Below are 25,421 nucleotides of genomic sequence, written 5' to 3'. Positions count from 1 at the left end.
CTCCAGTGCATTGATTTCTCCTCTGATCTTTATAATTTCCTCCCTTGTATGAGCTTTGGGGTTGTCCTGCTCTTCTTTTTCTAGAAGCTTGAGGTTCAGAATCAGGTTGTTTAATTGGGCTTGTTGTGTTTTCCTAATATGCGTATTCACTGCTATGAATTTCCCTCGTAAGACTACTTTCATTGTGTCCCATATATTCCGATATGTTGTATTGTTGTTGCCATTTAATTGAAGGAACTGTCTGATTTCTTCTTTAATTTCCTCTGTGACCCACTGGTTATTCAGAAGTGTGTTGTTCAATTTCCACGTGTTTATGAAATTTTTTGAGTTTCTTTTGCTATGGATCTCCAATTTCATCACACTATGGTCTGATAATATACAGGGGATATCTTCAATTCCTTTGCACTTACTTAAACATGTTCTATGTGTGAGTATGTGGTCTATTTTTGAGAATGACCCATGTGCAGCTGAGAAGAATATGTATTCTGATTTTGTGAGCTGGAAGACTCTGTAAACATCTGTTAAGTTCATTTGTTCAAGAGTTTGATTGAGTTCTAGTATTTCATTACTTATTTTTTGTCTAGTTGATCTATCTGTTTGTGACAGTGGGGTGTTGAGGTCCCCCACTACAATTGTATTAGTGCATATATGACTTTTCATGTCCGTTAGTATTTGTTTTATATGGTTGGGCGCACTAGTGTTTGTTGCATAGATATTTATGATTGTCATCTCTTCCTCTTGGATTGTTCCCTTTACAAGGATGTAGTGTCCTCCTTCGTCTCTCTTAATCAGTGTTGGTTTGAAATCTACTTGATCTGCAAAGAGGATAGCTACTCCTGCTTTTTTTCAGGTTCTTCATGCATGGAGTATTGTTTTCCACCCTTTAACTTTCAGTCTATGAGTTTCCTTTTGAATTAAGTGTGTTTGTTGTATGCAGCATATTATTGGATTTTGCTTCTTGACCCATTCTGCCAGTCTATTTCTTTTGATTGGTGAATGGAGACCATTAACATTGATGGTTATAACTGAAACATATTGACTTGTCATTGCCATGACTTTTTCTTTTTGTTGGGTTCTCTCCCTTTACATTTAATTTCTTGTGGTGCCAGATGGGTTCATTTTGCTTTGCTTCCTTCATTGTCTGTTCCTAGGATATTGTGTAAAATTCTTTGGAGTGCTGGTTTGGTATTCACGAAGTTCCTAAGGTGCTCTTTGTCATGAAAGTATCTTATTTCTCCATCCATTTTGAAAGATAGTTTTCCAGGGTACATCAATCTTGGTTGGAGGCTGTTTTCCTTTAGGGCTTGGAATATGTCACTGCAAGCTCTTCTTGCCTTGATGGTTTGTGTTGAGAAGTCTGCTGTGATTCTGATGGGCTTTCCTTTGTATGTGATTTGTTTCTTTTCTCTAACTGCTTGTAGAACTTTGTTCTTCTGTTGTGTTTCTGGAATCTTAACAATTATATGCCTATGTGTAGATTTTTTTTTGATCAAGGCTATTTGCAGTCCTATATGCCTCACTTATCTGTATGTCAAGCTCTTTTCCCCTGCTTGGGAAGTTTTCTGCCATTATTTCTGTGAAGAGATTTTTTATGTCATCTGCACTCTCTCCTCTTTCTTCATTGACTCCAATCACTCTCATGTTATTGTTCTTTGCATTGTCTAGCAGCTGCTGGATTGATTTCTCATGTTCCCTTAGAATTTTGAAGCAATTTTTCTTTTCCTGGTCACTAATTGCAATCTTATCTTCTATATCTGAAATTCTGTCCTCACATTGGCTCATTCTGCTGTGTAGACTTTCAATGGAGTTTTTCATGTCCTAGAAATCTATTTGCATCTGTTTTATGGATTCCATTTGTTTCTTATTTTGGGATTCCATCATGTTCCTGAGCTCTTCTCTAGATTTATTAATCATGTCTTGCACTATGGGCACAATTTGTCCTGTTATCTGAGAAATTATTTCTGATTTCATTTTTTCCAGATCCCGTTTTGTTGCCAGTTCAGTGGGTCCAGGTGGTTGAGTATCAGAGTGTTCCATCTCATTTCCCTTTGGGGTTGCTGTAGGTGATCTGGAAGTCTGGTTTTGAGACTTATTTACGTGTTTTCTCATTTCAACTGGGGGGTATGTGAGCTGTTGGCGCCTGCACGGAGTACCTCCTCTGAGCTGGGAGAGGTGGGACAGGTGCTGGGAGCAGTGGTAGGGATGATAGCTGGGAAGCCCCTTCCTCTGGACCAGGAGCAGTGGGATGGTGGTTCAGAAGCCCCTACCTCTGGGCCGGGAGCAGTGGGAGGTATGTTGGCCTGGAAGCCCCTTCCTCTGGGCCAGGACCAGCGGGACAGAAGGTGGCTCAAAAGCCCTTTCCTCTGGGCTGGGAGCAGCGGGAGGGATAGTGACTGGGAAACCCCTTCCTCTGGACCAGGAGCAGTGGGACGGTGGCTCAGATGCCCCTACCTCTGGGCTGGGAGCAGCCAGACTCAGTACCTTGGTCTGGTGGTCTGGTGTCCTCTGCGTCTTTGTAATGTGGAACCAGGTGGCTGCCTGTCTGCAGCAGGGTGATTGGGCGTCTTTCACGTGACTCAGGACCTCAGTAGGGTGTGCACAGATCTGCCTGTCTGCAGCGGGCTGATTCGTCCTGTTCTGTGCCACTCGGGACCTCGGTAGGGCGTGCACAGACCTGCCTGTCTGCAGCAGGCTGATTTGGCATCTTCTGTGGGACTCGGGACCTCGGTAGGGAATGCCGATATGCAGTGTTCTTTTCTTTTGCTCTTTGCAAAGCAGTCCAAAATTGCAGGTTTATTTCTTCTTTGACATTGTGGAAGTTATTAGGAAGATGTCTTTAAAATGGCTGTTTGAGGGGGATTTAATTTGCTTTAGATTTTATCAATATTAAGCACTAGTGAATTATGGTAAACAATGATACACTGACTGGTTTAAAATCTAAATATTACCCAAACTAGATTATTGTCCATTTTGAATCTGCCATTATCTCATCTCCAAATGATCTTTCATTACCAGTGTAGTTCTATTGATTAAAATTACAGATCTGTCTTATTTTTCTGTTTAGGTTCGAAATCATGAAACTTTACTTGGAAAAGTCTGTGGCAATGAAACCGTCTCTCCGATCAGATCCATTACTAATAACATCTGGATCAGGTTTAAAATAGACACCTCTGTTCAAAAGGCTAGCTTCAGAGCTTTTTATCAAGTTGGTAAGGAAACTTCTGCTGACTTTTTAAATGTCTAATTTACTTTATTGTGGCATTTTGATTTTTTGAGATAATTTAATAATGTTATATTCTTAAGGGGTAAGGAATATCTTCCCATAAAACATCACATTCTGTAATTTCCTTAGGCAGAATTAGACTTTGCAATAAATTAAGAGCAAGAATTATTTATTTGTGGACATTTTTATGTTTTAGTTTGTGGAGGTGAATTAACTGGAGAAGGAATCATTCATTCACCATTTTATCCTAATGTATATCCTGGAGAAAGAACCTGTAGGTGGACCATCCACCAACCTCAAGGCCAAGTAGTTCTTCTCAACTTTACTGGCTTTGAAATTGGAAGTTCCAACCACTGTGACACAGATTATGTTGAGGTAAGAGTAAAAAACCTTCCAGTATTTATATTTGGATGTATATTGCTAAAAACACTATGTTATGTTATGTGAGAGAGAATCATTTGTATAGCCCAATATATCTTATGAATATAGACAAAAATATTCTTAAACTCCTAGCTAACTGAAACCAGCATATAGGTAGGATTGAATACCATGAACGTGTAGGGTTCATTCCAGGAAGTCTAAGTTGTTATAATTTCCCAAAAATATAACACATGGTATCAATAAAATAAAAGTAAAAACAATATTACCACCTTAATAGATACAGAAAAAACATTTGACAAAATCCAACATTTTTTCATTATAAAAACACTTCACAAAATAGAGACAAGGGTAATTTCCTTAACTTAAAAGGGCATTTTAAAAACTCCCACATATAAAATATTTAATGATGAAATACTGAATTATTTGCCCTAATGATCAGTAAAAAAGACAAAGATTTCTGTTCCTATCACTTCAGTTCAACATTGCACTGGAAATTCTTGCTACAGTAATTAAATAAAGACAAGAAATAAAATGCATCTTGAATGAAAAGAAAGAAATGAAACTATCTTTATTCACAGGTTGCATGAGCTCATATGTAGAACTTCACAAGGAATCCACACACATTAAAAGAACTATTTGAACTAATAAATTCAGCAGGTTGAAGGTTATAAGATCAAAATATGAAAATCACTTCTTTTTTAATATACTAGTAATGAATAATTTGAAAATGAAAGTTCAAGGAAACTTTAATTTACAGTAGCATCAAAACAATAAGCTTAAAGGACTATACCTTATAAAGAAATGTAAAACATATTCCACAGACTATAAGCAACACTGAAAGAATTCATTATTCATGATGGAATATGCAACTAGCAAACAAAATAATTATTTGTCTTAATTACTCTCTCATTGCTGAGACACAATACCCAACCTTTGCAATGTAAAGAAGAGGTTTGTTTTGGCTCACAGTTTCAGTGGGTTTAGTCAATGATTGGCAGGCTTCAAAGCAGAAATGGCATAGTGAGAGAGCATGGCAGAGGAAAGCAGCTCACACCACAGTCAGGATGTCAGGAAGCAGTGAGCCAAGGGGGGTGCCAGGGAGGGAGCTCTGTCCTTCCAGGTCACACCTCACCTCCAAAGAGCACACCCAGCTATGGATTATCCAGTGATGAACAGAGAGTCGCCATGATCCTGTCACCTTCCAAAGGCCCTTGCTCAGCACATGAGAATTTTCACTCAATTTCTACATTCTACATCTAAACCATAATATCATTCATGATTTAAAAATGGAAACAAATGCCCATTGACTGATGAATGAATAAGTAAAATATAATATATCCATATAATGGAATACTGTATGGCATTAAGAAGGAATGATGTATTGATACATGCTTCAACATGGCTGAACCTTAAAAACATACTACGTGAAAGAAGCTAGTCACAAAAGACCACATGTTGTATGATTCTGTTTGTTTAAAATAACCAGAATAGATAATGTATAGGGACAGAGAGTAGATTCTTGGTTGGCTGTGGCTTTTATTTCAGGAGAATAGAAAATGACTAGTAATGGGCATGGATTTCTTTCTCATGAGGCAGCTACAATATTCTCAAAGTGATTGTGTTCTCAAGTTGATTTTTACTCTATTAATATACATATTTCAGGCATATTTATTCTCAAAGTAGCTTTCCAAGATAAATGTCTAACAAAATAAACTTGATATATCTGTTTTACTTTAGATTGGTAGCAGTTCTGTTTTGGGTTCTCCTGAAAATGTAAAGTATTGTGGTACAGAGATGCCTTCAGTTATAACATCTGTTTACAATGTTCTTTATGTCACATTCGTGAAGAGTCCTTCTATGGAAAATCGTGGTTTTGTGGCTGTGTTCAGTACCCAGGATTTAGGTAAGAGATGATCTCTTTCTCCTTCATGTAGGCTCATAGCAGAATAAGTGAACAATAGAAATAAATTATGTAAAATTCATCTACATCATGAAAAAATGTAAGGAGCACTTAAAGACAAAGAGTATATTTCAATCACCACATATCAATGGTTATCTTGTACCTATTAGGAAAAGAAAAACTAAGTTATACTTAAGTGGCAGATAAAAAATGATACTTTTCCTTTTGAGGTTAAGGAGAAATAATTGACATACTTTATTTTGAAATCCAGGTAGCTTGTTGGTTACCTGATTTGATAATTATCATTATTTTTATTTCAACAGTATGTGGAAAAACTCTTACTGCATCATCTGGAATCATTAAAAGTCCTGGCCATCCAAGCATTTACCCCAGTGGCGTTAACTGTACCTGGAATATATTAGTCCAGCCTGGTCAGCTGATTCGGTTGGTGTTTGATGAATTTCACCTGGAGTTTCATTACAATTGCACAAGTGACTACGTGGAAGTTCATGATACTGGCTCTAGGACTTATCTTGGGAGGTGAGGTTATTTTGTTTTGGTTTTTATGCTGAATTTGGTGGCTTATTGGTTGTTTATAGACTTTTCTGTAGAGAAGGACAAAACCACTCTTACCATTATTTCCTATCTAGTTTCTCTTCTTTGTTTAAAAATTGGCAATATACATTTATCTTGCATATCATATTTTTAAGTGTATGTGCATTGTGGAATAGTTCAGTCTAGCTAATTAGCAAATGCATTACCTCACATACTATGTATGTGTAGAGGTAACAGCATAAAACATCCACTCTACATGTTTTCAAAGATATAACATACCATCATTAAGTAGAGTCATCTTACTGTACTGCAGACTTCTAGAGATTTATTTCTCTTTTCCAACTGAATTTTTTTTGGGTTTTTTAGATAAGGTCTTATTGTGTAGTTTAGTCTGAGCTTGAACTCACTAGGTAGCCCAGGCTGGCCTCAAACTTATGGCAATCCTCCTGCCTCAGCCTTCTAAGTGCTGGCATGACAGGTGTTGCCACCATGCCCAGCTCCAACTGAAATTATGTGTCCTTTAATCAAAGTCTGCTTATCTTTACTTCTCCCACAAACACTCTGACCTCTGCTGAGTACTGACCTATTATATTGTCTACTTACGTGATATTAATCTTATGTTTACATTCTACATATTACATCTGCGTTTTATATTCTAGCTTATTTCATTTAATACAATGTCCTCCAAATTTTTCCACATTGATGCAAATGACAGGACTTCAGTCTCATGGCTGAATAGTATATATTTATGCCACATTTTCTTTAACCATATCCTGGCTATTGTATATAATGTTTCAGTGAGCATGACAGGGTAGATATCTCTCCAGCATGATGATTTCATGTCCTTCACATATATACTCAGTTTGGGGATTGCTGGATCTTATGATAGTTCTGTGTTTAATTTTTGAGGAACCTCTATATCGTTTTTCATAATGGTTGTGGTAATTTATCTTCCCATTGGCAGCGTACGTGGGTTCTCTCTTCACATCCGCAGCAACACTTACCTTGTTTTTATAATAGCCATTTTAACAGGTCTGAAGCAAAGTCTCCTTGTGGTTGTGATTTATGTGTTGTTGATGATAAGTGACATTGACTCGTTTTTCATATGATTGTTGGCCATTTCTTCTTTTCATGTCTATTCAGGTCTTTTGCCCATTTTTAAAAAATCAGATTACTTGCTTTTTTTGTTGTTGAGTTGTCTGAATTCTTTATAGATCTTGGCTACAAACTGATTGTCACGCGTGTAATTTGCAAATCTTGTGCCCAGCCCCATACGTTGTCTCTCCACTCTCTCGACTGTTTCATTTGCTATGCAGAAGACATATGGGTTTAGATAATCCCATTTGTCTATTTTTGGTTTTGTTGCCTGTGCTTTTGAGGTCTTATCCACAAAAATCCTTGCCCAGATCTTCTAGTAGTTTCGGTTTCAGGTTTTCTATTTAAGTCTTTACCAATTTTCAGTTGATTCTTTTGCACAGTGAGAGATAAGGGTCTAATTTCATTCTTTCGCATATATATATTCAGTTTCCCCAGCATCAGGCAGCATGTGAATAGATATTCCATATCTATATACATTAATTTTTCCTCTAAATTTTTAAATCTATAGGAAAGTGATAAATATTTTCATGTCCTGATCTACTGATTCAATCATGAATGATTTCTTACTGGGTTTTCACTGATTCATTTTCCCTGTTGCTAGGAATTACACTTCTTATTTCTTTGTATGCTTGGCAATATTGATAGGATATTAGGCATTTTCAATTTTATGTTTTTGGCACTAGACATAATGATATTCCGATGAATATTCTTGGGCTTTGTCCTGGATTGCAGTTAAGTTACTTAATGCTAGTGTTACTCTGGGACTCATTTGTTTCCTCTCCCTGAAGGTCTGGTGTCCTTCATTACTCCATGTCCAATGTCATGAAAGTCATTTTTAAAAATATATTTTGTCCAGGATTTTAGTTTTTTCAGATACAAAGTTAAATCTAGACCCTACTATTATATCTTTGTTGGAAACATAATTGTCCTGACTGCTTTTTAATTTTTTACAATTTTATAGTCTTTTATTAACTTTTTAAAGATTTTTATTATTTTCTTAAATTAATTTTTTCTCCTGGTTTTACTCTCCCTCTTCATCTTTTTCTTCTCACTTATCTTAATCTTCCATTTAAAAATTTTTTCTTGGAGAGGTATGTGTTGTGCTGTGTTGTGTTGTCTTTTGTTGTTTTGTTTTCCCGTGCTGGGGATTAAACTCAGGACCTTGTGCTTGCCAGGCAGGCACACCACCACTGAGCTACATCCCCAGGCTCTTGGAGAGGTATGTAACCCCTGCAAAATACATAATTTTTATTGAATATCATAAACCGTAATGATCTTGCTCTATGTAGTAGACACAGCTATAGACATGCAAGAATTTGTTTAGTTCATCTGCCTGTATTTTGATTAAGCTGTCAGATCTTTTCTTCAGCCCCAAATGGGGCTCTACACAAAATTTTCTTTCTTTTTCTCCAGCAACAGTTAAGGCACCCATTTCTCATATTCAGCATTTCTTCTTATTTTGATTTCCATATTACTTTTCTCTGTCATTCCATTTGCTTAATTTTATCAAGTTTATTTTGACTTTTTTTCTCTTCTTTCCTTCATAAAAGGTTTTTCTGTAGGTAGAATCTCATACCATAATGTTTTCTATTACATCCTTATTTTTGTCATTCATACAGTAAAATTTCTGAGCAAATTACTTTTGTGAAGCTAAAATGTGATATGGCTCAGTAATCAGGCTCTCAGTTGCCATAGGACTTCTGTTTAAAGACAATAAATTTCACCTATACAGGAATTACATTTCCAAGGACTGTTCTAAGTGTTTGACATACAGCATTTTAGGTGATCCACTTTTCCAGAACAACTCTATGACAGAGGTATTATCAACCTCTCCATTTTAGAGATGGACAAAATGAGGCACTGAGATTGCATAATCTGCCCATGGTCACAATCCCTTTAAGTAATAGAGCTGACCCTTTGTTCTGTAAGTGTATTTGTTTTAAAAATTTTTTGTGGTATATTGCAGATTGAACTCAGGGCCTTTGCACTGTATTTTATCTTCAGCCTTTAAAAAAAATATTTGAGACATGGTCTCTCTAAATCACTAAATTACTCAGGCTGGACTTGAGTTTGCAACCCTCCTGCCCCAGCCTCCCACAGTGCTGAGGTTATAGGTGTGCACCATCACTCCTGGCTTTTATGAGTGTAAGATATGGCAAAGTTTCTCTTTGCTGCTTATGTTTGTTACATTTCTGTGAACAAGTTTATTAATATGCTATCTGGCAGCGTAATGTAGCTTATAGTTACAGTCCTCATGCATGTGAAGTCCCAGAGGCAGACACAGACAAAACCATTTCAGCAAGGTCATCATGAGCAGGATGATCTTGTTGAGTACGTTTGTAAATATTTTTTGCCTTAATTATATATATTTTTTAAGATTGATGGGAGGTAGATAACAAAACCCATTACCATATTTACGTGTCTAAATTTCTGTTACTTCATTTCAAATATACTAAAAGTTTGAAAACCCATGTATCTGTTCTTTCTTGTTTTGGTACAGATACTGTGGAAAATCCATTCCGCCCTCTCTTACCAGCAGCACCAACTCAATAACGCTGACATTTGTGGCTGATTCTGACCTCGCTTATGAAGGCTTTTCAATGAACTATACAGCAATTGATGCAACAAAAGGTAACAAAACAGGCTTGTTTACTTGGTCTCATTTATTCCACTATAAAACAGCACTGATTTCTAAAACACAATGCACATACTTTATCCCCAAAACTGTGGCACACAGTGGAAGCTATATTTAACATTAAGTGTGGTGAGTACAATATTTTCCATATTAAAAATAGATTAATCCTTAAGCATGATTTTTATTGTATTGTATCAATATTAGTTTTCTTTCTCATTTTCTCAACATTAAATTTTGTGGTTTTAGAAGGGAATATCTTTGTTATTATAAATTATACAGTGGCTGGATATGGTGGCACATACCTGTAATCCTAACTACTCAGGAAGCTGAGGCAGGAAGATGGAGAGTCGAAGGCCAGCCTGGGTAGCTTGTCAAAAAAAATTGCACAGGAATAATACACTGAAGGTTTTAAGAGTAAGTGTCTATAAACTGTTCTGAAGAGATTCAGACAATAAGAGAGAGAGCAAGCGCAAGAGAGAGCATGGTGGGGCCAGGGATTTAGCTCAGTGGCCACTGCCTGCCTCACAAGCACAAGGACCCGAGTTCGATCCCTGGTATGAGAGAATGAGAGAGAGAGAGAGAGAGAGAGAGAGAGAGAGAGAGGTTGAGACGGACAGAGAGAGAGCATGGTGAAGCAATGGAAGCACAATATAAGTATACAGTGCATCTGGGTAAAAAGAGTTCGGGAATTCATTCTTGCAACTTTCCTACAAGGTTAAAATTGCATCACAATAAAAAGTTCCCTGTGAGACTGAGTACTTATTATAAGAAATGAGAGAAGACATAAAAATACAGCCTCGAAATCTACGGCAGGAAAGGCAAGCCTCTGTGTCAAAATATACATTTCTAAATTGGACCTAATGAAATCGACCTTTTCAGCCTGTGTTCCTTTTGTTGTATTTTAATTCTCCTCATTACTTTGCTCCTTGTAAATGCAATGCAGGAAATAGCTTTGCAGGCAGTCTTTGCGATAACATGTGAACCAGAGCTGCCTCAGCCCAGGAGCCTGTGGGATTTATGAGGCTGTCCTGTTTCATTAGGTTCCTGTTCGGACCTGAGCTGTGCTCCTTTTCAGTGAGCCTGGACTTTCCTTTTGCAGTTAGAGAGACATTTTAGGGACAAAAGTGTCGCTCAGTGCAGACCCATACCAGGCATCTGATGCTTGCCCAGCATCCCACAGCCTCTGGATTGACAGACTCACAGGGCAATCCATTGAGCTCCTTTCAGAAAAGACTGGGAGCTCCCCTGCTCCTGGATGTGCTCCTTCTGAAACAGACTTATATCCATCCGACTCCAGATCTCCATCTTCGAAAACCCTACTTCCCATAATAAATTTAAAATTCCCTATTCAGGAGCCCTACCCAATTTCTCTTTTATCTCTCCTTCAAAGGGTCTGGTTACTACTCTGCATTCCACAAAAAATTGCTATTCTCTGCAGTAACCCATGTTCTATGTTTTGGAACCATGACTAGATTTCTCCAGAATCCTGAATACAAGAGAATCATACACTTTTATCTCTGGTGGAAATCTTTAGCTGACAGTTTAGTATCCAGGCCAAGCACAGAGGAAATGAAACTCTTAGGATTCACAGTAGTTTATGTTGTGTGATTGACATATTCACTGGACTTCGTTCAGGTGGTTAATATCCAGAAACCAAAACTGGTTGCTCAAAAAAATTATACTATGCACACAACTTTCCATACTTCTGTAGTTTTATCTGTCTCATATATTTGGCCTCAAACCACAGTGAATATTAGACTTAAAGTAAGTCGCTTGAACTCTCTGGGCTGCAGTTTTCTCATCTGTGTCATTAAAAGATTGGATTTGATGATTTTTGAAATGTCTTCTGGTTCTAATCATGTATAAACATAATTTTCATTTGCCGCATGAATGGACTAGCTATATCTTAGATAACATAATTCAGGCAAGGCATCCTTAAAATATCCTCCTCGAAGTCTTTGTGATAATATGCAAAGTAAGAAGACATAGCTCTGTAATGAGTGCAACAACTCTATTAATATCACACTAACTTGTTAGGGCATGTTTAATGCAGAAACAACCAAAAGCAATCAAAATAATCTGGCAAAGAGGATCTTAAAGGTAAATTTCAATCAGGAGCAAGACAAGATCTATTCTTACCACTCCTGTTCAATATATTATTCAAATTTTAGGCAGAGCAATCAGGCAAGGAAAAGAAATAAAACAGATAGGTATAGAAAAAGGAAGCAGTCAGACTATCCTTATTCCTTTATATAGAAGACCCAAAACTCTCCCCCAAAAGACTCTTAGAATTGCCAGGATTTAGCTCAGTGGTGCCATCTCCAGCCTTGCAAGCACAAGGTCCTGAGTTTGATCCCCGGTACCAAAAAAAAAAGAGACTCCTAGAATTAATAGACAAATTCAGCAAAGTGAGAGGATGCAAAATCAATAGCATTCCTATGTACCAACAATGAAGCCATTGAGAAAGAAATCAAGAAAACAACCCTGTTTATATAGCTTCAAAAATAAGTTTAATACCTAGGAACTAATCTAACCAAGAGAAGGAAAGACCTTTATAACAAAAGTATTCTGAAAAAAAAAAAGTAACTGGGAGTACATCAGAAAATGGAGTGATACCTTTCTTCTTGGACAGGCAGAAACAATATTGTCAAAATAGCAATTTTACCAGTGATTGATACACACATTTAATGCAATGCCAATCAAACTACCAACATCATCCTTCATAGTACTAGAAAAAAAAATCTTAAAATTTATATAGAATCAGAAGAGACCCAGAACAGCAAAAACAACCCTAGGCAAAGAAAGCAAAGGAAGAAGCATCAGAGTCCCAGATTTCAAACAATATTATAAAGCTACAGGGATTAAAAACAGCATGAGTACTGGCACAAAAAATAAGACATGTTGATCGAGGGAACAGAACTGAAGATGTACAGCCAACCTCACATACCTTCAGCTGTCTGATCTTTGACAAAGGGACCAAAACATATGCTGGGGAAAAGATGGCCTCTTTAACAAATGGTTGAGGGAAAATCAGTTATCGGTTGCAGAAAAATGAATCTAGAATCCTATCTTTCATCCTGTGCTATATGTCAAATCAGAATAGATCAAGGGTTTACATATAAAAACAGAAGCACTGACTCCACTGGAAGAAAATATTGGAGATACTATTGAAGCTATAGGCATAGGCAAGGACTTTCTGGACAGAATCCCAATTGCACAAGAGATAACACTAAAAATCAACGAATTGGAATGTATTAAATTAAAATGCTTCTGCAAATCAAAGGAAACAAACAGAGTAAAGAGACAACCTATAGAATAAAAAAATTCTGCTAGTTACTTCTCAGACAGAGGACTAATATCTAGAATACATAAAGAACTCAAACAAATTAGACCCCAAAATAAAAGACCCAATCAAAACATAGGCAACTGAAATGAGTAGATACTTCTCAAAAGAAGTACATTAAAAAGTGCTTGGCATCATTGGCTATTAGAGAAATGAAAATCAAAACACCACTGAGGATTTATCTTACTCCAGAAAGAATGGCTATCAAGACAAACTCAAAAAAAAAAAATGCTGGGAAAGTTGTGGGCCAAAGGAACCCTTTTATGCTGCTGGTGGGAATATAAACTAGTGCAAGCACTGTGGAAATCGGTGTGAGACTCCTCAGAAAACTACAAGTATGCATTCCATTTGATCTAGCTGCACCTTTTTAGGTATCTTCCTGAAAGGGCTAAAGACATCACATTACAATAACACATGGATAACTGTGCTTATAGCCGCACAACTCACAGTAGCTAAATGGTGGAAGCACCCCATATGCCCAGCAGCAGGTGAATGGATAAAGAAAATGTGGTCTGTACACACAATGGAGTACCACTCACCCATAAAGAAGGATAAATATGAGTCATTCATAGGAAAATTATCTTATCTCGAGACCATAATGCTAAACGAAATAAATCAGACACAGAAGCTTAAATATTGCATGATTTCTCTTATATGAGATACTCAGGTATAAATATTTTAGAAATAAAAGATGGATGGTGAAATATAGGATGACAGACCTAGCAGCGATAGGAAGGGGGCCTGGGAATAGAGGAGACACAAGGGCAGGGAGGGAAAATAGAAAGGATTAAGATGTGATACGTTTATATAACACTTCTCCATGATGAACGTGTTTATTCTTTATCTATCACAAACATATATAAGAAAAAATTTCGATTAAAAAAGCTTTCACAAAGTAAGATAAAGGTTTACAAAAGAAAGAGAGAAGAGTAAGAAGTAAAAGAGAAAGAAGCTGGGCACGAAAGGCAACTGCTGAAAAGCAGGGGCTAGGGGTAGAGAATGTTCTGAGCGTTCCTGGGGCCCTGGGCCCAATCCCCAGCAGCCTCTCTCCCCAAATAAAAGAAAGAAGAAGAAAGAAACGATAAAAATGCTGGGGGTGAAACTAGTGCTCACGGTTTCCAATTGTATTTAGCTTCTGGTTGGAATTTGAAGAACCAAAACCCTGAATAACATAGGCGAAGGTTCCCTTAGCTATTCAGGTGAATAAAACATGAAACTGAGGCAACAATTTCCAAGACTCTGGACCCTTCTTCTCTGTGTGCGGATCACTTCTTTAGCCTCTGTTCCCACCCGGCGGGGCTGGAAGCCCAGTTGAGGAGATGAGCACTCCGTTCCTGGCTCAGCCTGGCTGCCCCTGCGCAGCAGGCTTTCACTGGATGAGCTCAGAGGCCTGACTAGCGCAGTCAAGTCATCCTATACAGCAACCAGGTGACCGAATCCGGGAAGCTCTGTGACACCTTCCTCTGGTCATTCTGGAGCTGTCCCAGTGTCCCATAGATCAGGACAAGCGGTGGCTCACGTGAAATGTCGAGGGGGCCCTGCGGTATTTCTCAGAGGAAGGGCTGGCTCGGGTGACTGAGGTGGAGGTTAGGCTGGCCCTCCCAGGCAGCCGGAGGCAGGACGAACTGCTGACTGGAACAAGCGGAAATGTTAGGACTCTTCCTTTGCAGTTAGCATCTCACTTTGCTCATCTTATACAGAATAAAATGGCGCCAGGGAGAAGCATCAATAGAAGCTCAAACATTGGCCTCAACCTCTTTTAGTACTCTAGTAGAAGGCATTTCAGAGCAATAATGATGGTTTTAGTTGCTGATTTCTAGTTCAGCCGCATGCATTTCCCCGCTAAAATCTTTACTGTGTCCATCTGATAAAGGTGAAATTTCCTGATTTGAATCCAGTTACTTTTGCGTCTGTGGTTCATGCCACACAGCGATGACGTCAGCCCGTAAATATGTTTGGGAGGAAGGAAGAGATGGGCTTCTTGCCTTAAGTGACTCCCTTCCTCATTGCTCTGCTCTGCCTTCATCCAGAGCCGGCCTGAGGAAGTGAAAGTGAAAGAAGTGACAAGTGGAATTTTAGTGGGTAGAAACGCGTAAGAAAGTCTTAGCAACTGATTATAAGTCTGACTTTTCAGTGTTCGCTAATTTAAAGTACAAAATACCTGAATCCTGTGAGATTGTAACTGATAATTTAACTTTACCAATTTACATTATAATTTTATAATTCATTAACATCTATTACATATACATTAATGTGTAATTTACCAAGAGGGGACTTTAAAAGCATACACAGGAGCAAAGGAATGTACTTGATTCATTTGCAACATTAATATTAGAGGAAAACCTGTATAACATCGAGTCCACCATTTTTCAAACTGTAATGCATGATTCATTCATGAGTGTATTTTTTCGAAGTGTGGAGGAGACTAGAACAGAATGGAAGCCGAAGAGTTTATCATACAAAGTTAAGCACCACTTCATAAAATCTGTTTGTAATATGTCTGCGTGTGCACTATTGTTATAAATGGATTTTGAAGGTCCATCAAGAAAGTTCAAAATGCAAATCCAGTCCAGTGAGGTTTTAAAGGAGGGCAAAACAGTCTAGAATTTTGAATTTATCTTCCCAAGAATACACAGCTAGTTCGTTTAGGGGCAAAACTAACTGAACAGTTGGCAACGTGTAATCCATTTTTTTGCCATGCCTTGATGAGCTCTCGGAAGTACTGGAGATGAAGTGTGCCTGTTGTTCTTGGTAACGTTCAATTTGGAGCTACAGTAGAACTGTGGCGAAGGGTTTGTGTTTTTTAAGGAGAGAGAGGTTTACAGTTGGCCAGGGAAATGGCCAGGAATGATCACAGACACATCAGTATAGGTTAAACATGAGGTATTTCCTAATGTCCTCTTCCCAACACAGAGGTGCCACCAGTCCCCCACCCCCATCCCCAGGAATATTTAGTGCTGCTTTTCGTCAGTCATCCTGGAATGACCCTAGAAAAGGTTTCTAGGAGTAGGAAGTTAAGAAATAATAACTAGGGCCGGGGATTTAGCTCAGCAGTTTCGCCGCCTGCTGCACAAGCTCCAGGACCCGAGTTCGATCCCCAGTACCAAAAAAAAAAAAAAAAAAAAAAAAAAAAAGGTCTACCAAGAAATAATAACTAGAAAGGATAAAGAGGATTCATGTAGAAGAACTAGGAAGAGAGGGCTCTGTTTCTATTTTAAAACTTCAGTTTGGTAAGGGAAGTGTTCTTCATCTCTAGTGGTCATAGAACCTTAGGGAAGAGGGAATTGTTTGTTACAAATCCAGGTATTAGGGTTTCATACAGAAATTCTGATTAAAATCGGCCTAGGAGTGTGTGTGTGTGTGTGTATATATATATATATATATAGAGAGAGAGAGAGAGAGAGAGAGAGAGAGAAATTCAAGCAACTCTAGTGAAATTTTGTCTTTCTAGTTCATCAAAAACTCTGAGAGTCAAATCTTAGTCCATACATCACCATAGAATTACAAGATGTAATAGTGGATGGCACCGTACCTGCTTGTGGAGGGTGGGAGCCAGTATACACAGCAAAGGGAAAGGAAGGCTATGGGGGGGGCGTGCAGCCAGGTCTTATGTCTCATCCTAGCTTCATAATATCTTGGAATACTTTGGGCAAGTCACAGGCTCTCTTATTCTTTCTACCTTGTATTCTAAATTTTCTGCTATGTGATACTCAGGTATTTTCCCATGGGAAAACATTTTTAGTCGGTCTATTATAATCTCTAAAATTTTTTTTCTTATTGTTTAACATTTTCTTACATTTTTGTATATACAGGTATCCCAGCACTATTCATTTATCCCATTTAATTTGTTACATCTCCTGGTTTTAGAATGAAAATGCTGAGCACAATGCTTAACTGTGATATTCCTAATCCCTTACAATTATCTCCATTCTGAAAGTGACATTTCTTCTGTAGAGAAACTAGGAGTTATCAGACCACAAGACTGGGAAAGTGGTTGGGTTTCAGTATCATCTTGGCTATGTTCGAAGTAAGTGATATCTTCTCTTGAATCTTTGCTTTGAAGAAAGTTAAGTCAAATATGACAGTAAAAGCCCAGGCTGCTTCTTTGGGTTGGCTGTTTATCTTGTATCTAGAAAATCTGAGGTTGTATGGATTCCTTCAGAAACCAACTCTTCTAAGTGATTTTAGAAACCATGGTCTGTAGGTTGATCCCAATGGTGATTGGAAAATCATGCAAATTCTCCTTCAAGGCAAAGTAGGGAGGTGGTGGAGCAGTTATCAACATCTAGGTTTCCATGTGTAACACATTCCTCTATCTATTGAGTCAGGGTTGTGTTTTTCATTTTTTTTTTTTGGTACCGGGGATCAAACTCTGGTCCTTGCACTTGCGAGGCAGGTGATGGGACCACTGAGCTAAATTCCCGGCCCTTGAGTCAGTTTTTTACTGCTCAAATCTCGTTAGTCCAATAGCTTCATTGCTGTGTGGATTGGAGGATTGTCCATGTTTCTGACTATCCCTTTTGATCAGAAGTTTAATGATAAGTAACAAAATTTATTTGATAGTGCTTAGCGAAGGCAGAGAAATATTGTCATTTTTAGAAAAAGCTAGTTTTAGGATGTTGTATTGGTCCACAGAGGATGTTTGTATATTTTTTGTATTTTCTTTCTTTACTTTAAAACTTCTTTTTGAGGTTGATCAGAGGGAAAAATATGTGAGCTCTGCCACCAGTTGTCTTTGATCTTCAGAGATGTGCTTTTCCATTACTAATTCAGTTGAATGTAGAGGATGGAAGCAATGTACTTTTCTTCCACCTCTTTGTAAATGTCCTTAGACCACGATTACATGCTCACTGCTATTGAATATGAATTTCCTTTGGCAACATAAGATAAAACCAAGGCATAGACACATTTTTATATTTGTATTTTTTATTGATGAGATAAACAACATGACAACACATGAATACCCTTTATGTGAACACATTCAAGTTAATTATTTGTGCTTTGTTGCAAAACATAAGAGGAAACTAAAGTTTAGCACTATTTTCAGTATTGGTATTGTTTTAAAAATCCATTTATAGGCCAGGGGTTTAGCTCAGTGGTGCCACTGCCTGCCTCACAAGTGCAAGGCCCTGAGTTTGATCCCTTGTACCAAAAAAAAAGCCATTTATACCGCTAAGTGAAGAAAAGTGAACATTGTACAGACTTCAGTGTAGATAAGAGAACTTTGCAACCTTTCAAAAAATACTTCAGAGAGCCAAATTCAGAGGATTCTTGTTTTTCTCCTTAAAAATTGTATATTTAAATCATATAAATCTACGATGAAATTTTAATATTAGTCTATTTTTAAAATGTTTGCAGTAAGGTATCCACATATGATATTTCATGTCCCAAATTTTATTTATTATTTATTGCATGTATGAATTATGTATTAGATTTCCTGTAGAGAATTCCATCATTGCACGGAAATTTTAACTTTTAATATAGCACAGATATTTATAATTTTATAAAAACAAAATGTACCCATAATTAAAATAAAATGCAAAAATCCATTTAATGACCTCTCCTTTCAAGAACATTTCTGTCACCCAGGAAAGTCCCTTTGGTCAGTCCCTTCTGTCACATCCTCCTCTTCAGACACTGTAGATCGTTTCAACTGTTCAAAAGGCAACGGATTCCTCATATGTACCCTTTTGTGTCTGGCTTTGTCATTTGGCATAATGCACTTGAAGTTTGTTCATCTTGAAGTATTTATCAGTAGTTCTTTTTCTGCCGGATAGCCTTCCACTGCATGGATGTACCATGATTTGATTACCAGTAACTGATATTAGATGCTTGGATAGTTTTCAGCTTTTAGCTATTATGAAAAAGCTGTTGTGAATATTGATGCCTATGTTTTTGTGGACTTATCAGTTCTCTTAAATAGATGACTAGGAGTAGAAAATTTCCCCTATAGTAGTTACACCATTTTGTACCCCTACCTACATGAATGAGAATTCTTTTTTCACCTTTGCCAGCTAGTATTTTTATTTTTTGTATCTGGTAGTTGTGCAGTAGTACCTCATTATGGATTTTATTTTTGCATTTCCTGATGGCTAATAGTGATGGGTGCCATTTTATGTGCTTTTTGACAATTTGTATATTTTCTTTTGTCGGGAGCCCATTATCCACTTTGCTCATTTTTGAAGGTGTTATTGACTCATGTTATATATTTTGACACAGGCATGTCCTTCATCAGATAAATGTGTTGAAATATCTTCTCACTATGTGTGTGTCTAAGCTTTTCTTTTTCTGCTCTTTCTATTTTGAACAACAGAAGTCCTATACATGTATTTTTCCTTTTATGGTTAGTGGATATTGTTTCTTGTCTATGAAATGCTTGCTCACCAAAGTTATGAGGCCATTCCCTTGTGTGTCCTTCTAGAAGTTTTATAGTTTGAGGTTTTATATATCTATGATTCATTTTCAGTTAATTTTTTCAATTAAGTGTAAGTTATATATCCAAGTCTGTTTGTTTACCAAGTGATATTTCATTATTCAAATGCCGTTAATTGAAAAAAATTTCCTCTTTTCCTCCTCTTTGAATGGCCTTTGCATTATTGAAAAGAAGTTGCCCATGTGTATGTGTGGGTCTGCTTCTGGAATCTATTCTGTCCCACTGATGTACTGTATATATTTCTCTCTCTAACAAAAGATACCATATTACTTAATATTATATACTTTCATAGTGTATCTTAAAATCTCAGAGCATAAAGCCTATAGATCTTTATTTCTTTTTCAAAATTGTTTTGGCCATTCCAGATCCTTTGGATTTCTGTATACATTTTAGAATCAGCTTCTCAATTTGTCCCAAAGATTGGGAATTTGATTGAGGTTGTACTGAATTTAGGGATCTATATGGGAACAAATGACATCTCAAATTGACTCTGCTAGCCCATGACCATATTTTACCCATTTAGATAGATTGTCTCTAACATCTTTCAGCAATGTTTTAGAGCTTTTCAATGTAGAGTTTTTGTGTTCCTTCTAAACTAATTTTTTAGTGTTTTATGGCATTCTAAATAGTGTTTTAAACTTTATATTCCAGGTTGGCTAATATATACAACTTAAATTGATTGTTAGATATTTAGTTTATATTCTGCAAACTTGATAGACTCAGTTATTAGTTCTGATAAAGGTTTATTAGATTCTTTAATATATTCTACATGGATGACTGTAACTATGACTAAGGAGAAACTTCTATTTGTTTCTTTTTCTGTCTCTCTCTGTCTTTTTGCAATGACTAGGACTTGCTGTATGACTTTGACTAGAAAGGATGAGTCTGCGCATATTGGCCTGTTTCTTGCTCTTGGCAAGAAGACATTCAGTCCTTTACTGCTTCAGCATGACGGTGGCTTTGGGATCTCATAGATGCCCTTTATCTGGTCGAGAAGTTCTCTTCTACTTGTACTTGCTGAAAGTTTTTATCAGGGATGGATGTTGAATTTTTCAAATAAATTTTCTGCATCTTTTGTTATTATCACAAGCTTTTCTTTTTTATCTAATCAATGTAGTACAGTATGTTGATTGATTTTCTAATGTCAAAACCATTTTGCACTCTTAGATAAACTCTACTTGCTCATGATGTATTATAAATTTATGTTTATCAGGAATTATTGTGCTAAAGTTTTTTGAAGGGTTTTTTAATCTATGCTTGATATTTATCTGTAGGTTTCTTTTTTACATCTTTGTTATTGGTATGAGTAATATTTGTTCTTTTAAAATAAACTAGGAAGTTTCCTAAGTTTATATAATGTAAGCATTTTTTTAATTGATAGAATTTCACCAGTGAAGTTATTTGAGCCTATAGCTATTTCTTATAGAAGGTTTTTAATTACAGCTTTAATACTTTTGTTTGATAAAATCTATGGAAGCATTCTATATTTTTTCTTGTGTTAGCTATGGCAATTTGTAAAGGAATTGGTCTATTTTATCAATGTTGTCAAATTTTTTGTAGTTTGTCGTAATAGTCTATTCTTTTAATCAACTGGGAGTATGTAGTAATACTTATTTTTTCATTCTAAAAATAGTAATTTGTATTTTTTCTGTTGTTTTTCTTGATCAATTTTGCTAGAAATTTATAAATTTTTATGATTTTTCAAGGAAGCAATTTTTTACTTTATTTTCTCTTTGATTTAATTGATTTCTGTTCTTATTTGTTTCTTTTAATTACTGACAGTTTTCTTTGCTTTTTCTAGTTTCTTTTGAAGATAAACTAATTTTATTTTGTAGTATAATCTGCATGCCTTAAATCGCTTCTTTATTTTTGTCTCCCAAATTTTGATGTTATATTTTGATTAGCTTTCAGTTCTAAATATTTTCTAATTCCATTGTGATTTCTTTGATCCATGAATTATTTATAAATGTATTATGAAATTTCCAAACATTTAATTTTTCAAAACGTCTTAGGATCTATCATTTAATTTCATAATATAGTATTCATAATATGTATTTCATGAAATAATTCATTTATGATTCAAGAACATACCTAAGTTTTCAATTGTGTAAAATTTATTGAATCTTGTGTTATAGCCCGACATGTGCTTTGTATTGCTGTATATTGCGCATATACTTGAAAACACTGTGTAGTCTGCTCTTGTTAAGTGTGGTGTTCTGTAATAGTCAATTAAGTTAAATTGGTTGATAAGAGTTCCTCAGATTTGCTATATCTTGATTCTTATCTATTTTTCTTCAACTACTAAGAGAAAGATACTGAAATCTCCAACTATAATCATGGGTGTTTTATTTCCTTTAATTTTTGTTCTTTCCCTTTCCTTCATGCACTTGGAAACTGGAATTCAGTACCCACATATTTAAGTTTGTTATGCTTTATTGATGACTTCCTTTCATAATTTGAATTGTCTCTACACATTTCCGAATTTTCTCTTTCTTGAAGTCATTTTTGTTTAATATTATTGAAACCATTTCAGCTTTCTTATATCAAACTTGTGTTGTTTATCTTTTCCCATTCTTTTACTTTTAACATATTGATGTACTAATGTACAGTGGGCATATATTATAAACAGCGTGTGGTATGGTTCTGCTTTTGTATCAATAATTCCTGTTTTTAGCTGAAACATTTAGATCATTTGTACTCATTTGTAATATTGATATGACTGGATTTAGCGGGCATCGTATTTGTTTTCCACTTGGCTCTTCTATTACTGTTTTTCTGTCTTTTTGTTTGTTTTTTACAGCATATGTTTAGTATTCCATTCTGTTTCATTGAATGGCTTTTAAATAAGCTCTCTTTTTGTTTGCTTTAGAATAACAGTATGCAGTTTTCTTAAGCTCATATACTACTGATTTATGCTTTATACCTTGTACTTACTATTTCACTCTTCATACTTCACATTATTCTCTTCCCCCTTTACAAGTGGAATTGTCTCATAATGGTGTCATTGTATCTACAGTCTTATTTTGTGTGCTTCTTTTCCTAATATATTATCTATCTGATAAACTGATAAACCTCACCATTTTGTTGTTGTTGTTGTTGTTGTTATTGTTGTATTGTGGTACTGGGGATCGAACACAGGACCTTGTGCTTGTGAGGCAGGTGTGGTGCCAATGAGCTAAATCCCCGGCCCCATATTTTACTCACCATTGTTTTTGCTTTGAATCATTCATTCTCTTTGAAAGAGATAATGAGAAGGAAACCTAATCTCCACATTCTTCCACTTATTTATATTTTCAGTGTTCTTTGTTGTTTCTTGTAGATATGCATTTCCACTTGATATCATTTCCCTTTGGCCAGCTGGACATTGCTAGTATTTCATAGTACAGACAAGTCTTCTAGTGACAAATGCATTGAGCTTCTGTTTGTCTAAAAATGTACTCTCATTTAAAATAAAATGTTTTTGCTGGATCTTTAACCCTCCCCTCCTGTCAACACTTTAAAGATATATTCCTTTTGTTTTCTTATCTTTATTGTTTCTGATTAGAAGGCAGCTGTCATTTACAGCATGGTGTTCCTGCATGTAACGTATCTTTTTTTATTTGGCACCTTTCATTATCCTTGTATGTTTTTTTAAATTTTTCCAACAATTTGATTCTGTCCCCAGGTGTCATTTTATTTATCCTGTTTAGAAGGGTCTAAGTTATTTGTACTAAGTAGATGTTTTGCATCATATTTTGGGAAATTTTAGCAACTACATCATTCCCTTTTTTTGGATCCATTTCCATTCTCTTATCTTTCTTGGTCTCTAATTATTATATGTGTTAACCTACTTGTTATTTTTCCCCAGGATTTTGAATGTTGTGCATTTTTTTCAGATATTTCTTTGTTCTTCAGATTAAATAATTGATTTTTAAAATGAATTTTATTGGTACATTTTAGGTATACAGTATAATGACATTCATCATCAGAAATTTGCACCTTTACATAGTCTCTCTTAGTTCTTATTTTTCCCCCTTCTCTGCCCTCCCTTCAACCCCTCCATCCCTCCCTATTTACAAAGACTTTGTTTCCATTTTTCCATTTTCTCATATTAATTCCATTCCCTTCTTTCCTTTCCCCTACCCCTCCCACTTCCCCTTCCCCTTGCCCTGTTTCTTCCTATTTGTTTGGAAACCGGATCCACTGTACGGCTCAGGCTGGCCTTGAACCCCCTGTGTAATCCAGGCTGGCCTTGGCTTTGTGGTGACCCTCTTGCCTCGGCCTCCTGAGCTGGGGTTGTAGGCACACACACCTGCACACCTAACTGGTATACTTTTAAGTTACAGAATTTCCATATGGTTCTTTCCAGATGGTTCTTTTTAATAAGTTCCTTTTTTCCCACTAAGATCCCCTATGCATTTACTCACATAGACTTTTCCTTTATGTATTTGAACATATTTGTTATGTAAGTACGCATGCTAACCAATTGTGCCACTGGAGCTCCATGCATTTCAATATATTTCTGATAGTTGTTTTAAAATCTTCATCTGCTAAACCCAACATCTGCTAAATGCAACATCTGGTCCCTCATCGAATGACAGGATCACATTTATTTTCTGTATTATGACCACATATTTCTTGATTATTGACCCCATTTTTGTGTTGACTTGATTGATATTTCTCTATTTAAAAAAAATGAGTAGTAATGTTTGGGTTTTATGCTGGACATGATATGATGAATGATATGTTGTAGATACTGGAGTCTCATCTGAAACTTGTTGACAATTTAATAGTTGGCCAATTATTTTGAATTTGTGCATTTTTTAAAATTTTAAGGCATATTTGTGAAAATCTGTAGGTGTTTCCCATGATCCTCTCACTTAGCAGATCAGTCCCCCAGGGACATCACCCCTGCAGGGCTTGTTAGGTCTCAGACTTTGGTAGGGAGCTCTAGAGAAAGCTTGCTCTTGGCCATGACCTTCACTCATAAAATGCGCCTTTTTGGTGTCTCCATTGGATACCTGGGGTGTAAATGAGGCGTCCGCATTCTGCATCAGAGAGAACTCTACAGTCTCCTAGAATTTTCCTGGACTCTAGTATCTTGTTTTTGCCTCTAGCCTAATAGCATCTACTCTCCAGCATGCTCACTGAAGTCTCACTGCATCCCCAGCCCCTGCTCAGCCAGGAACTTACAGGGAGCTCTAGCCAGACATTTGGCTTGCTTCTCTGTGCACTTCTTTCTCTCTGGAGCTTTTCCTTATAGTTCCAGCCATCAGGCAGCCTAAACCCTGATCTCTGTTTCCTTAGCTCAGAATGACGTTGTTCACTAGGGCTTCTACTCCCCACTGTGGTCAGGAAGTTCTCACCAGGTCCAGAGCCAAGAAAAGCAAGAGTCTTGCTTCACCCATATTTTCCTTTCTATCAAAGGCCACAACCTTATACCTCCTGCTGTCCAGTATTTTGTTCAATTTTATATTTGTTTAAAGGAGAAGAGGTGATTCAGTACCAGTAGCTCATCATGGCTGGAAGCAAAGTTTCCTATAATTTAGTTTCAATAAACTTAAAATAATCATTTTTTTCCATTAAGTTTATTGGTACATTTTAGGTATACAATACAGTTACATTCATCATCGGGATCTTGTACCTGTACATGATGTATCTTGGTTCTTGTTTTTTCCCATTCCCCTCTCCACCCTTCCCTATTTACAAAACCTTTGTATCCATGTTTTTCCTTTTCTCATATTTTTTCTTTTCCCTTCTTTCCTTTAACTTAAAATAATCATTAAAGAACTTCAACCAATACAGGACAGAGGATAGGAAGGAGAGAAATAAGGAAATATGCAGTAATAAAAATTGAGGGTAGTCTACATGGGA

The 25,421-nt window shown here is 36.5% G+C and overlaps 1 protein-coding gene across 1 annotated transcript in view; it reads left to right on the top strand.

Moving 5' to 3' along the window:
* Nucleotides 1–25,421, top strand: part of Cubn (cubilin) — a 259,007-nt gene that overhangs the window by 55,802 nt on the left and 177,784 nt on the right. The window contains exons 18-22 of the mRNA XM_004859974.4: nt 3,065–3,209; nt 3,420–3,598; nt 5,342–5,507; nt 5,828–6,044; nt 9,658–9,788. Coding sequence (XP_004860031.1) covers nt 3,065–3,209; nt 3,420–3,598; nt 5,342–5,507; nt 5,828–6,044; nt 9,658–9,788 — 838 coding nt within the window. The remainder of the gene's footprint in view (nt 1–3,064; nt 3,210–3,419; nt 3,599–5,341; nt 5,508–5,827; nt 6,045–9,657; nt 9,789–25,421) is intronic.

The sequence above is a fragment of the Heterocephalus glaber genome, unplaced genomic scaffold (assembly GCF_053883595.1).
Source record: "Heterocephalus glaber isolate CG9 unplaced genomic scaffold, H.glaber_assembly_v1.0 deba00000768, whole genome shotgun sequence".
In the NCBI taxonomy this organism is placed as follows: domain Eukaryota; kingdom Metazoa; phylum Chordata; class Mammalia; order Rodentia; family Bathyergidae; genus Heterocephalus; species Heterocephalus glaber.
Note: the sequence above shows the minus strand (reverse complement) of the source record. Positions and strands in the feature narration are given on the sequence as shown.